The 14,993-nt window shown below is 41.8% G+C and overlaps 1 protein-coding gene across 3 annotated transcripts in view; it reads left to right on the plus strand.

The window, feature by feature from the left end:
- The first annotated feature begins 1,916 nt into the window (after window positions 1–1,916).
- The window catches only part of MAST2 (microtubule associated serine/threonine kinase 2), a 152,944-nt gene continuing 139,867 nt past the window's right edge, over window positions 1,917–14,993 (plus strand). For 2 of the 3 annotated variants that reach the window (XM_081868214.1, XM_081868216.1), the window contains exons 1-3: window positions 1,917–2,282; window positions 12,748–12,895; window positions 13,152–13,294. In XM_081868214.1, coding sequence (XP_081724340.1) covers window positions 2,118–2,282; window positions 12,748–12,895; window positions 13,152–13,294 — 456 coding nt within the window. In that variant the 5' untranslated portion in view covers window positions 1,917–2,117. The remainder of the gene's footprint in view (window positions 2,283–12,747; window positions 12,896–13,151; window positions 13,295–14,993) is intronic. The other variant, XM_081868215.1, reaches the window with a different exon arrangement.

A 14,993-nucleotide genomic window follows, 5' to 3' on the forward strand; every position in this document is an offset into this window, starting at 1 on the left:
TTATGCAGGCCTGTTATGGGAAGCTGTCTGATACTGAATCAGACCATTGGTACATCCAATTCATCTGAAGTGACTGGCAGTAGCTTTCTAGGATTCCAGATGGTGAATCTTTCCTAGCTCCCCCCCCCATCCTGGATATTACTATTAACTGTATTAATAATTATAACTACTTGTCAATAGCATTTGACCATTGCACTGCTCATTTTAGTTTTTAAAAAGTCTGCTTGAATTTAAGTTCCAGTTTTTCCAAAAGGTAAAGCTGCCCAAGATTCTAAGAGCTTGCAAATGTTTGCCCTGGAAACCCATTTCAAACATTAGAATTAGAGTAGAGTCCAATTTCCTCACTGTGCCCTAACCAACTACAAGTTAAGATGACTTTAAAAACCAGGTCAAGCTGCTAATATTTGACAGGGAAGCACTGCTTCCCAATACCTGAGGGATTGTTTTGCTCAGCTTTGCTTGACATACATATATATATGTGTGTGTGTTTGTGTGTGTGTGTGTGTGTGTGTGTCATTCCAGAAAAAAAACCCAAATCCAAGACACTTTGAGCTACACAAGAGCAAAACATGGTGTCCAAATAATTTAAACAGAAGGTGATTATGCAAGCACACAATATAAGATTTCATATCTGCTCTCTGTTTTGCCCCATGCTTGGGGAGAACAGCCTGATTCAAAAGGATGGCAAATCTGGAAGAGCATGAACAGGCACTGAGTCCGATCCTGAAGCTTCTAAAGGAGCCAATGCTTGGTTATAGTGCTTAAGCTTGAGTTCCTGACAATTATATTGCTCTAACAGGAGGTCTGAGAACAACAATGAAAGAAACTTTGGTAGTATCTACCTTCTGGCAGCAATTTGTACCTTGATGCTACAAACTGTGAAAATCACTGCAATTTTTATTAGATTTTCATTTAAATATAGCTACATTACAGTACAGGGAAAAGAAGGGAGTTTCACTTCCCTCCTAGAAACTCAGTTTTTATTTTACTCCAGTTATGTATGGCCGTATCATGCCATTGATGCTTTAGTTGAGATTTCTGCATTGCAGGGGGTTTGGACTAGATGGTCCAACTCCACAATTCTATGTCTACTTGGTACTAGTAAGCCACGCTGAAGGTTCAATTCGGCTTATTTCGTATTTAAAGTTACAAATTGCATTGTTTATGAGTGGCCAGAGTGGGCAGTGATATGGAACAAAGTAAAGCTGCTGCAATTTGTTCTGAATCTAGAGTGCTTTGCCTTTTCATATAACATTTAAAAATGTACTTAAAGAGTCTAGGGAACGGAGTCTTTCTGGATGTAACTTTGTGACAAGATTGGCACCAGTGCTCAATGGCCAAAAGCCAGCTGTTGTATCAGAAACAGGCAACATATCATCTTAATAAAGCAGCATAAACTCTGATAGCACTCTGTGTATAGCTGCTGAAGTCACAAAGATCAGTTGGGAAATGTTAACAGGCTGCCCATCATTATTTCCATAATTTATAACCAGTGAAGTAATCCATATTAGAATTGGATTTAAGACCAATTAGCTACCACCATTTAGCCAGGCACATGGGGGCAGCCCTCTTTAGCAGGGTTGCCCTGCTGGGGAAGGCAAGTGGAGCTGGGCAAGGGTGATGGATGAAGACACGGCATCATTCTGCACCATTACGGAGCCGCACACAGTAAAGGCTTCTGCGCCGCCTTGCACTTATACAGCACTGCTCCATGTACCCCATCATGCATTGCGCGCCGCCCCCTCCCCTCGCCTTCCAAGCTGTTCCGCGACGCGTCTTCCCTCGCCTTTCCGTCTCCCCGCCCCCTGCCGTGTGGCTCCTCCCACCTCGCGCCGAACTTCGCTTCTTCGCCTCCGCCGCGCCGCCGGCCCCTTAGAACGCCCTCGCGCGCCGGTGGCCCCACCTCTCGCGATACGTGGCTGAGGGGGCGGGATTGCCGCAGTGCCCGGCGTGCTCGCCTCTGGCAGGAGAGTGGGGATGTCCGCGCGGGAGGCAGGTTGCGCTGCCTGAGTGCTTCCCAGCGCCAACCCCGCCGCCCTCCTCCGCAGCCATGGCCGGCTGCTTAGGCTGCGAGCCCCCGCGCTGAGCAAGTGCCGCCGCCGCCGCCGCCGCCCACCATGAGGAAGGGCCGCTCCCGGGGGGACAAAGCGGGGCCCTCGGCTCTTCAGGTCCCCAGGAGGATGGAGCAGCCCGTCCGGGGCCCCGTAGACGCGGCGGGTCCTAGGAAGGAGGCGGAAGAAGCGGGTCGGGCTGGCGCAGCCTGCAGGGAACCGCCCGAGAAGGTACTGCGGTTGCAGTGTGTTCTTCTGTCCCCTGGTCTGTGTAAACTGGAGGTCCGCGAAAAGGGGAGTCCAGAGGCGTCTTTTGCGGTTTTGCTTTCGGAGGCATGTCCAGACAGCGGGCTTTGGGGGGGGGGCAGGGGATGCTCACAGCCCTGGCACTTGGTCGCTGCAAGAGAATTGGGGAGAGAAAGGGTCACGTTGTGGACGATGAGCGGTTCTGTGTTGTGGGAGGGTATGTTATTCTAGGCACAGCCTTCCAGAGGGTTGGGGGGAAGGGGTATTTCCTAAACTGTACTTTGGGCAGCGGGAGAGCCAGTGAAGATCGTCTACTGGTGTCGAGCAATCATTCCTGATGCTCCAGTAAAAAGTAAAAATATCTCTTAAATCTTTATGGTCTTTGTTGCTTGGCCAGGCTAATATTACTCATATGGTAAAGGGATTCTGTCTTTGGTAGCCTGGACCTTTGGTTATTCCTTTGGATGGCCTACTTTCCATAAGTCTGTATTTGTGCCTATTTTCTTGATTGCACGTAGGTACCATTTTAGTGAAGGGGCAGCCAGGCATGTTCAATTCCATCTTGGTGTTCTTCAGTTTGCTACTCTGCATCATTTGTTTTAATAAGAATATGTGAGAATATGTAAACATGGGATGAGCATTGGGATGAGTAGTTAAGAGATCTGGAGCTATGCTGAGGAAGTTTATATAATTCATTAGTTTGCGAAATGTGATCTAATCACCTGTTGCTGTTAGTGGACTGGTGGGAAGGAGGATGCAGACTGCATATAAATGGTCCTGTTATGGGGTAGGAGTTTCAATTAGATCTTTTAGCTATGTGCTTATATGTACAGCATATGCAGTTTATATGCTGCATTTTTACAGCATTGGCCCTGCCTGTCTATCATTTCTTAGGTATGGTCCAATGCCAAACACCACCAAATACCTTGTGGCAGACTGGCAGTTAGGCTAGTGTGTGAATCCAGCTATGCTTCATAGCTTATTCTTGATTAGTAACATCTGATGAGAGGCGGCATACAAAGGGGGCAATAGGGATTAGCATGATAGCGACTGGACCTAACGTTCAGGGGTCCCTTTACCTTTACCTTACTTCCCCCCCATCAATATATATATAGGTATATCATCCAATATGTGGAGGGCAACTTCATAAAGCAGAGAGTACTTGTGGAATCTCCCTGTGTGTGTGCAGTAAAGCACTGGAAAGTTGGATTTTCAAAATGCTCAGGGGCTTTTAAGAGTACAGTGGTACCTCAGGTTATATACGCTTCAGGTTACAGACTCTGCGAACCCAGAAATATGACCTCAGGTTAAGAACTTTGCTTCAGGATGAGAACAGAAATCGTGCTCTGGTGGCACAGCGGCAGCAGGAGGCCCCATTAGCTATAGTGGTGCTTCAGGTTAAGAACAGATTCAGGTTATGAACAGACCTCCAAATGAATTAAGTTATTAACCTGAGGTACCACTGTACAAAAGATAGCCTGCTTCCCAAGGTTGCCCTCCAAGGTGATGAAGAATGTTGAATGGTGATGAGGGAGGTGGAGATAGGACATCACCAATGCACCTTTTACATAATTTTCACATGATTGTCTTTTTAGGTTGTCTACCACCTGGTGATTTTATATGAAAGTGCATCCTGTAAATATTTAAATAAATAAATGTTAACTTCTCCCTAATTAACAATGTCTGAAGGCGAGTACTATCATGCCTTATCACCGAGCTGCCTACCCTGTTATAGGTGACTACTGCTGAATGTGTTAAAGAGTGGCTTAGAGACAACTGTAGTTAAGCAGTATATAAATTGCTTAGATAAAAATAAAATAAACAAGATCTTCCTTTTGGAAATGTCACTGGCTGTATACTTGCCAATTTTTGAACTCAATTATTTAGCTATTTTATAGGGTTCTTTCATTTCCATAGCACAATGACTATTCCTTTCCTCTTAATGACTGTAGGGAAGATAATGTACAAAAATACAGAATGTTCATGTCTAAAGGTTTCAAGGACCACATCTTCCAGATGCACATTCCCAACATATTTGCTTATATGCACCTCCCCTTTGGGCATTATAGTAAGAAAATGATTGAAGTGTTGTGGAAGAGCAGGTCTGTCATTCCTGTAATTAATGGGCACCATCAGATTTATTTTGAAAAACTGCTTTTATCTGCTTTGTTTCTTGTATTTTTTATTGTTGTGTGAGATATTTTGCATTGAAGTATTGTATGATATTGGCAAATGTCTAGCAGCCTATCCATTTTCCAAATAAATAGCACCTGAAAGTTTTTAGTAGTTTCATTAAATCTTTTGCTCATTATCTGTTTTGGTAGATGGGTAGCTGTGCAAGCAGTGTGCAACTTGAGTAATGGTATGAGAGGAAGCAACTGGTATTGATATGAAAATGGAAAGGAGTGGTGGCAAAATAGGAAAAAATAAGGAGAGAACGAAGCCCAAAATGTTAACAGCAGGGGGAAAACGTATCCTTTCTACAGCTTCTAGGGCCTCTGAAAATACTCTGCCATGGTATAATGACTGACACAGTTGGATTAATTGGCAAAGAATCAGATTTCCTGATAGGTCCAGCTGGATTTTATAAGAGTGGTTTGGCTGGTGATACTCACTTTTAAAAAATAGGAAACTATGTAGTTCAAACTATCTGTAGTTGGGTTTTTTTTGGTGAATACTAGCTCTCATGAAGTGCGGTAGATCTTCTTTCACATAGCCTGTATGCCTAATTAGTAAACCACAAGAGCTAGGGGAGTTAGATGAGAGCTAGATTTATGTTCTCTACCGCCCTGAGATCTATGGATAAAGGGTGGTATACAATTTTAAATAACAACAACAATATAAATATAATAGATAATCTGCTACTTATATATAAAATACATATAAACCCTTCTGGCCTGTTCTGAGATCAATAATAATATACTAAAAAGTTTGGAATCTTGTCGTATCAAAAAAGATAACCTGCATATCTCGCTTGCAGGAGTTGCATCTGGCCAAAGGGATAATAACATTTGGAAGCATGAGTGCATTCATGTAACTTGCTTTCTATACATCCCTGCTGGATCAGATCAAAGGTTATTCTAGTTCTGCTTCCTGTTTCTCACAGTGGCCAACCAGTTGTCTATGAGAAGCCCACAAGCAGGACATAAGGACTTTGAGTCCTTCCTGCTGTTCCCTAGGATCTGGTATCCAGAGACATGCTGCCTCTGATCTTGGAGATAGCATATAGTCATCCATTGATTGGTACTGTGTGTTACCTTGTGTGAAGCTACCCTGAGAGCTTTAAGAATTAGAAGTGGAAAGCAGGAAGCCTCTTATTTGGTGTCTGTGATAAGACTACTTTTAAGTTAAGGTTTTGCAAAGTCACTTAACACTACAGCTGCACACAAAAGCAATAATCTGCGAAGAACAAGCCGCTGAAAGTTTTTCAGTCGCATTTGGCTTTAGGCAAGTTATCACTAATGGTGCATGTGGACATGTGCCCCTGTTGAATAGGACCATCTCCCCCACCCACCCCGCTCCAGTTGTAGTGTGGTAAATGAACCTGCAACTTACCGTATTTTTTGCTCTATAAGACCCACTTTTTCCCTCCTAAAAAGTAAGGGGAAATGTGTGTGCGTTTTATGGAGCGAATGCAGACTGCGCAGCTATCCCAGAAGCCAGAACAGCAAGAGGGATTGCTGCTTTCACTGTGCAGCGATCCCTCTTGCTGTTCTGGCTTCTGAGATTCAGAATATTTTTATTCTTGTTTTCCTCCTCCAAAAACTAGGTGCGTCTTGTGGTCTGGTGCGTCTTATAGAGCAAAAAATACGGTAATTCCAAACAAAACTGAGCAAAAGTACCAGTTACAGATAGGTAGCCGTGTTGGTCTGCCATAGTCAAAACATAGTGTGTATCTGAAGAAGTGTGCATGCACACGAAAGCTCATACCAAGAACTGACTTAGTTGGTCTTTAAGGTGCTACTGGAAGGAATTTGTTTTGTTTTGAGCAAAAGTATTTACTCTTTTCTTAATTAGATCAGTATTGAAGGAGAACAAATGGGCTTTGGAATGGGTAATATGGATAGAGTAACTGCAAAGTTCTTTTAGGAATTGGCTGATGAGCTACACATTAATTGTACTGCTGCATATCATTGCAGAAACCACAGGGACATAGTGATGCAGAAGTTGCTATCTTATACTGAGTCAGAACACTGGCCCATCTGGCTTAGTATTGTCTGCATGGACTAGCAGTGGTTCTCTAGGACAGAGCTTTCCAAACTGTGTGTAGCGACACATTAGTGTGTCAGCTGCAGCATGTAGATGTATCGTGCTAATGCTCCTCCCAGGGCTGGAAAGGGGTTAGTTTAACCTCCTGTTTGCTAGCAAAACTGAATTACAGTGGTACCTCGGGTTAAGTACTTAATTCGTTCCGGAGGTCTGTACTTAACCTGAAACTGTTCTTAACCTGAAGCACCACTTTAGCTAATGGGGCCTCCTGCTGCTGCCGCGCTGCCGGAGCACGATTTCTGTTCTCATCGTGAAGCAAAGTTCTTAACCCAAGGTAATATTTCTGGGTTAGCAGAGTCTGTAACCTGAAGTGTATGTAACCTGAAGCGTATGTAACCCGAGGTACCACTGTACTGAGTTACGAAATGATGCATGTCTAAAAAGTGTGTTGCCAACATGAAAAGTTTGGAAAGCTCTGCTCTAGCGGTTCAGACAGGCTTCTCTCTCAGCCCTCCCTGGGACGTTCTGCATGTAAGGCACTCTAGTCCTTTCCCCAAGAAGTAGGATTGAGTCTAAATGAGGGGGCCTTGCAAAGGGGCTCTGAGTTTTAGTGATATTTGGGGGCAGCACGAGGGAAGGGAATGTTACTTCACTTGCTGCAGATGTGTTTGGAGTGCTTCTTCATTCTGCAGTGAGATCCACCTCTTCTCTTGCCAAGAAAGGACATGGCTTGTGTTCTGTATGTCTTGGGGTGGGGGGTCATTTCCCTTATAGCAGCTGCAGCAGCCATTTTAAATAAGGGGAATAGCAGTAATAAGCAGGGGCCAGCAAGATCTTCCTTTTCTTTTTGCAAGTGCTTTGCCAAGGCTAGGGAGGTTCCCAATTTCCCTTGTTCCCTCTTAGAGTACGCTGCTTTTTTGGGGGGAGGGAAATCCCTCATGAAATGTCATTTCTAGCTTTGAAAAATGAAGCTCACAAAAATCCTGTTTAGTCCTAAATAAAAATGGCTGTGATGACAGTTAATAGTTCTGGGTATTTTGTCATTTTGCATGCTAAGCGGAAAATGCCCTCTCTTCTCAAGCGAATCATAGGTTTGGCATGTTTTCATGTTTCTTCACAACCAAGAAGTCTAGAACTCAAGAATTTGAAATGAACTATTAGTTGGGGCTAGAAAATTGAAGGCTTAAGTTTTGTGTTGTGTTTTTTTTGGTGTGCAATAGAATATACTAACATTCTTAAGCCATTTTCAGCATCTTAAATGTGTATACAGTACTGTTTTGAACTTTAAAGTTAATTTGAGTTGCATTAAACATAGAGCTACAGTTGTATTTGCAGAGTTTTATTTATCTGGTTCTTGAGGGGTTTTTATTTTTTGCCAGAAACTGTTGTCACAACCACACTAAAGTAAGTATTTCTGCTTAGGAAGGTTTTTAAAATGTTGTGTGTTATAACTTGACTAGAAAAAAAGCATATATCAATAGGACCTAAAATTTTGAGCCTCTGAAATTTCTCGTAAGAGTCTCTGTGGATCCTCAGGTCTATTGAGATTGATTCTCAGTGTTGGGACAGCAAATGCCTTTGGCACTTCTGCACTGGTACTGTTCACACTCTTGGATTTCACAACTGTGAAATGAATGGGTGTTATGCAACTCCAGTGGAGTATTGTGTTGGAAATGAGAATCTGATCTGGCAGCCCTTTAAGTGCTAGATTGAGGGTTATCAGTATGGAGCCAAGTGCTTCCCATTGGTGATTTGTTCTAATTTTAGGGCAGTTAAAGATTTTTGGGGAATTTGACTAGTAAGGGTGTAGAATCAACTGGTGCTGTTCCATATGGCAAGTTCAGGATGCCATTTTAGATTACTGTAGTCTTGCAAGTAAAATAGGAGTGGTTGAGTCCTGCCTGTCATATTCCTCTTCTGTATTCTCACCTTTGCAACTAGCTCCTCTCCTCCTTGAAGAGGTGACTAATGTTGCACCATCTAGGTCCCTGCTAGGATGTGGGACAGATGCACAGTGTCAGCTGAGGTAATTATGAAATTTTGATACAATGATGTGCTTTCCTAAAGTGTAGTTCTTGTAACTGTTCTATCCTTAAAGAGCTACTTTGCAGCTTTGCTGGCACAGCATAGACAGATAGTTTGCCCACTCAAATCCTCCGCTGGTACAATTGTTATCCGCTCCAGCCAAACAGATTGGGCAGCTGTAACGCTGGCCCCTTTCTTGTATACTCCTGCTGTTATATTTTCAAAAGATCTGCTTCGGGGGCCTGTTTTTACTAACTAGAGCCGGTGTAATTTAGTGGCTGTGAAACTCTGCTACAAATCAAGAGGCTCCTAGTTCAAATACCTTGCAAATTAAGGTAAACAGAAATGGAAAATGTGCATGCATCTTACCTTTCTTTGCACAGTGATTGAGGAACCATGTACAGCACACTGCACCTGGAACATTACTTATGGGGAAGTCAAAATTCCACCCTTATGGTTCCCTTGGGACTCCTTCGGTGATTTTACATTCCAGAAGCAGTTATCTCAGTAATAGCCAGAGAAGTGGGCTCTCTGGAAAGGAGTCAACTAAGGGAGATATTCTCCTGTTAATTTGCTTAGGGGGAAAATTGCACCTGGGAGTACAAAAGCCTACCCCCCAAGGGATACTTGGAGCAAGATGGTTCCCTTTGAATGGGTACTTTTGCCCCACAGCAGCAGTTTTCCTTTCTACCAGGATATCATTTAGGACCCTCCTGCCTGCCATCCCATCTCCACTTGCCAATGTGATGGCTGTGTGTGTGTCATGTAAGTTACTGTAGATAAAATACTACACCAGACTTTGATTTAACAGGTAGTATCCAGTTCCCACATACAAGGATTAGTGCAAGGATTTTGCAATGAATCTACCCTTTCCTCTTCCTGTGTGCATCCTACATTCTCCCCAGATTTGTTCTGGAAGGGTGGGAAAATGCCTGGGGTGTGTGGGAGAAGGAGAGAATGCGATGTTGTGCAATAAGAAATCCTTGCACTGATTCAGCCTCTACAAAGCACTACTTTGGATACAACTTTAATTTTCTTAAATTATCTGCCTCAGTGTATTCTTGTTTTAGCATGGCAAAAACTAAATAATACAGACAAAATATGTTATTAAAAGGCACAGAATTACAACTCTCATTATGTGCTGTGGAGGAAGATTTTGTAGAATATATTCTAACATGTGCTTTAAAAGAGACTCTGCACCTTACAATTTTTTTAAATGGACAGATTGTGAACTTACAGGCTGTGGTGTATTTATGGTCTGTGTGCCCTTTGTGATGGCCCTGTTTGTTTACCTAAATAAGTGTGACTATATCTGAAAATATGATTCATCTAAATATATAAGAGTGAGTTAATAAAAAAACCCCAATTTTATTAACTTATATTATTGAACAGTATTTTTTATTTTTAATTAATTATATACATATTTAAAGGAACAAATGAAAATTCAAAGATTTTGATAAAATATTCATAGATTTTAAATCCTCCTGATATATAGTAGAAGCTAAACAATTAAAAAAATTCCTTCCAGTAGCACCTTAAAGACCAACTGAGTTAGTTCTAGGTATGAGCTTTCGTGTGCATGCACACGAAAGCTCATACCTAGAACTAACTCAGTTGGTCTTTAAGGTGCTACTGGAAGGAATTTTTTTATTTTGTTTTGACCATGGCAGACCAACACGGCTACCTATCTGTAGCTAAACAATTATTTACTCTTCTAAGGGTGCAGGCAGTATTCTATTCAGTCTAGGAATGACTTATACTAAGTGATTTAAATTGAGCAGGGGTAGACATAATTCAGAATTGTGAGCTTCAGAAATAAATGTCATCAGCATGCATGGAGTGTTTGTGCCTTCCCAAAGAGGTATCTCTGTTTACATTTAATAAGCAGATTTCACAGTTCAAGTCTGAAATATAAATTTATTGGGTTGTATTCAATGCTAGTCCTACTCAAAGTAGACCAGTTTAAATTGGTGAACATGACTGACTTAGGTCCATTGATGTAAATGAGTCTACTCTGAGTAGGAGTAGCATTGGATAGAACCCTCCATTGCTAGTCAGCCACATGTTACATGGAATCACTGCCATTATTTTACCAAAATGGGAAGGAAACCCTCCAGAGGCAAGTGGCTGTAGATTAACAGATATTAATCACTGTAATGTTAAGAAATCCATTAGTGTCTTCTGTGTTCTACTTCACCAGAGCCTAGAGTCTAGGTTTTACACAAAAAGAGTTACAAGGCACACTGCTCTCATTGTTGGCCACCAAATACTTGTTCCGGTATGTCATTGAAGAAAGCCTGCCTGCCTGCCTGCCTTTTCTCTTGTCTTCCCTTCTCTTTTACCATAATTATGCTATCAGTTTAATTCTATCAACTTTTAATGAGGGTGAATTGCTACAGGTCCCTGGTGTATACATACTGTAATAGATTTAGAGTTCACTTGGAAAGTAGGTAGGCATTTTAGTGCCACTTTTACCTTCCTTTTCCTTTCTGAATATATTTGAAATGCCTAGTGCTCATGACAGTTGACATTGTCATATGGGGTATTTGATTGATGGAAGTTGTAATGTTTTTAGTATGGTGGCGGCGGCGGCGGGGGGGGGGGACATAGCTCATGTCAGCTGTTCTTATTTGGGATAAGAGTTAAGCTTGTTATGTCAAATTGATTTTCCTAGAGAAACGTGTGGCAGCCACTGGTGGTGGTATCAGAGAACATGTCTATATACAGTGGATTTAAAAGAGTCCATGATACTTATCTACTACACCTATAGGTATCTGCACTGGTGTCTGTTATCATCTAGGCTGCTTTCTGTTATGCAGTGTTCTATGCATGCCTTAGTTGCTTATTTGTCATGAAATCAGTCTACTACTTCATGCTGTACCGTTGCAGTATTTGTAACCGTGTGTGCTATCCCTTTGGCTGAAATATGCTATATGATATGTTTTTAAATTCTCTTTAACCTTTATTGTCCATTTATAATATGAATGGATGTTTACTATTTTCTCTAAAATGGTAGGGTACTAACTGGATTTGTTTACTGCTTTTTATGAATCTATCTTAATGAATTTATGGCAAGAATATATTTATAGTATAATGTGACTGTGATTGTACCTTGCTTCTAATAAGGTTGCTGGTGTGAAATTAGCATGAAAATACCTTGGAATTCTAACTTTGTTTCCATCAATGGGTTACAGTACAGTTTTTTGGTAGAATATTTTGCTATAAGAAAGTAGATTGAAACCTTTCTTGTAGTAAACACAGGGAATTTGATGCAGACCATTCTCACCAGAGTGTTGCTCGGCCAGCGATCCTGCTGGTGGAGAACACAAGGAGCTGATTTTTGCAGATTCCTGTCCCACTGGCCTTCAGGGCCACCTCACACGCTGAGTGTATGGGGGGCGCATTGGAACAGTTTGGGAGCCTTCTCCACCAACAGGAGTCTTCTGCTAGGTTAAAAACCTGCCATGGACGGAAGAATCCTTTTCTGTACAGTGGTGCCCCGCAAGACGAACGCCTCGCAAGACGGAAAACCCGCTAGACGAAAGGGTTTTCCGTTTTGGAGGCGCTTCGCTAAACGAATTTCTCTATGGGGTTGCTTCGCAAGACGAAAAAATCTTGCGAGTTCCTGCGGGTTTTTTTCGCCCCCCCCTTTCCTAAGCCGCTAAGCCGCTTATCAGCTGTTCCGCTGATAAGCCGCCTCTCAGCTGATCGCTAAAAGCCGCTAGACCGCTAATAGCGCTAATCCGCTAAGCTGTCAATGGGCTTGCTTCGCAAGACGAAAAAACCGCTAGACGAAGAGAATCGTGAAACGGATTCTTTTCGTCTTGCGAGGCACCACTGTATATAGAAGGTGATGTCTGGATCCAACACATGAAATTTTGTGAATCTAGAGATTTCTTGAAAAGTCTGTGCAGATCATAGCTTGTCTGTGAGTGATGAGGGAACAGTAGATTTTTTTTAAAGTGTCTGATTAAGCAATAAATATGACATCTTTCAAATTAAGGAAATTTGGCCATAATTTGTGTTGCAATAACAACTTGAGCATTTTATGGCTGCAGCCCTGAGCATTTTTATTAGGAAATAAGTTGCACTGAACTTAGGACTTCTCCTTCTGAGTAAACAACCAAGATAAGACTGAAGTTATATATCAAGAAGTTAGTGCATAAGTAATTTACTCATCAAAATTTATCCTGTTCTCTTTTGGCTTTTGTTTCAGAATCTTGCAGCGGAACCAATTTCTTTGCGCTGCAGGAAGCTTAGTAACCCTGATATAGCTGGTTCAGCTGGCAAAAGTAAGATCCATCGTCAACTGAGTCAAGATGACTGCAAGCTTCAGAGAGGTAGTTTGGCCAGCTCATTGTCAGGTAAAGATTTGTTCTATTCACCAAATTGCTTAGAGGTTTCTTCAGTTAAGCAAATTAATGGTACAGAGAAGTTCAAACTGTATATTTACCTGGGCAAGAATTTCTTTGTTTTGGTTGTGGGTAAAGATTGTTAAAAATGTATTATCTAAGGCTGTTGCATAAAAAGTATTTTTGATCGCTCTGTGTGAAAATTATTGTATAATGAACTAATGAACCACAAAGTGAAGAAGGTTTTGCTTTGCTTATTTCGTTAAAGGAAAGCAGTTGCTTCCTTTATCCACTAGTATGCACAGCGGAGTGGGCCAGGCAGCATGGCAGCCATCTGGAGAATCATCCAATTTGGTCCGCATGAGGAACCAGTCATTGGGACAGTCTGCTCCTTCACTTACAGCTGGATTGGTAAGTTTTGATGCACTTTACAATTTCATTAGCAAAGTTTTGTTTTTTGTTTTTAAGAAGAGGATGACTTGCTTTTAGATCTGTCACCATTTTGATTGTTCCTCTCATCTTTTCATTATCAAATTTATACTTGATTTATATACATCTTGTGTTGCTACCCATGGACGAACCCCAAGAATCCCAAGAGTGGTCAGTCCACTCTCAGCCATGAAGCTCATTGGTTGACCTTGGACCAATCGCTGTCTCTTAGCCTAACATACTTCACAGAATTGCTGTGAAGTCAAAATGGGGAGGGGGGGAACCATGTATGCCACCTTGAACTCCTGGATGTAAGATGGAATATAAATCAAATCAATAAAATTAACTGCTTTTGTAGGATGGGGCTTGTAGGGATGAACAACCTCCATACCAGATCCAGATTACATTTTACAGTCATTGGTTTAATGTCCTTAGACACCTGTTGGATCTTGGGAGAATTGGTCTTGTCCTCACATTAAATCTGGATTAGGCTCTTGGGCAGTCTAGGATTTAAGAGGCCTATACTTTTGTGCAAGGCAGTAGCAATAGTCTGGCCATTTTGCAGTGAATAATGCCCTCCCTGGCATGCCTCTTCCCACTTCTTTCTTTCTTTTTAATATACAGCCTCTAAGTGCAGCTTACAACAATTAAAACTGTAAAATACAATAATATTTCTGATATAAAATATAATGAAAATAGATATAAGTACAGCACATGAAACAGGAATCATTTTTAAAAGAAAATTATCCAGTAAAACACAAGCTTGGCCAAACAGTAAAATAAAAGCTTTGCCATAGCGTAAAACGCTATAAGAGAGGGGGCAAAACCAGCCTTGCGGGCGAAGAGCTCCGCCATTTAGGTTACTTACCAGATGTCTAAGAGCATGTCATTCACATGGATGTGTTCACAACATGAATGATATTTTTGTGATGGCTAGACTTCATGGAAAAATGAGGTTTGAGACAGGAGTTTGGCTGATTTGTGAGGCTAGTTTTGCCCTGGTGTGTAATATTATGTGCTCCAGGTTTGCTTGCCTAATTCTGATAGAAACAATATTGGTGCTGGGTGCAGACTCCGAAAGGACCTGTTTGGAACAGGTTTAATTTGGGTGGATCCACTAGCATGTTGGAAAATATATAATGTATTTAGGAGTTTGCTGACACTTGTACTTATTTGTGCGCTCATGATGCATTCTGTTAAATAATGCATGCCTCACTGGTGGTTATTAAACTTAATGATAATAATTTTGGGGATTTAGGTATGATTTAGCCATTTAAGATAGGTAAATTGACAGTAACAGTATAAGGGGCTGTACTTCTTAGAACACTGGATGAACTAGTGTTAAATGATTGGGGCTATAGGGAAGAATCAAACATTGCATGAATGGACTTCTGCTTTTGCAGTAAGTCTTCAAATTCTCTTGTATCCTAATTCTCTGGATCATATTTGGAGGGGGTGCAGTTGGAGGGGAAGTTCCATTGTGCTTGTGGAAGTTGTTTTGTGTGCACAATGATTTAGTGCTAAAAAGCTTTTATTGGTCCTGTAATGGGGTTTGGGGTTGCTTGTGCATAAGGCGCAAACTGCTCCAAGCTGAGTAGTTTGGTTAAAACTTTCCCCTGGCTGGACAGTCAGTACTCTGTGACTGTCTCAATCACTGGCAGAATCCGTCAGTGGGCGTTTC

Source organism: Podarcis erhardii, assembly GCF_964252035.2.
Source record: "Podarcis erhardii genome assembly, chromosome: 6".
In the NCBI taxonomy this organism is placed as follows: Eukaryota; Metazoa; Chordata; class Lepidosauria; order Squamata; family Lacertidae; genus Podarcis; species Podarcis erhardii.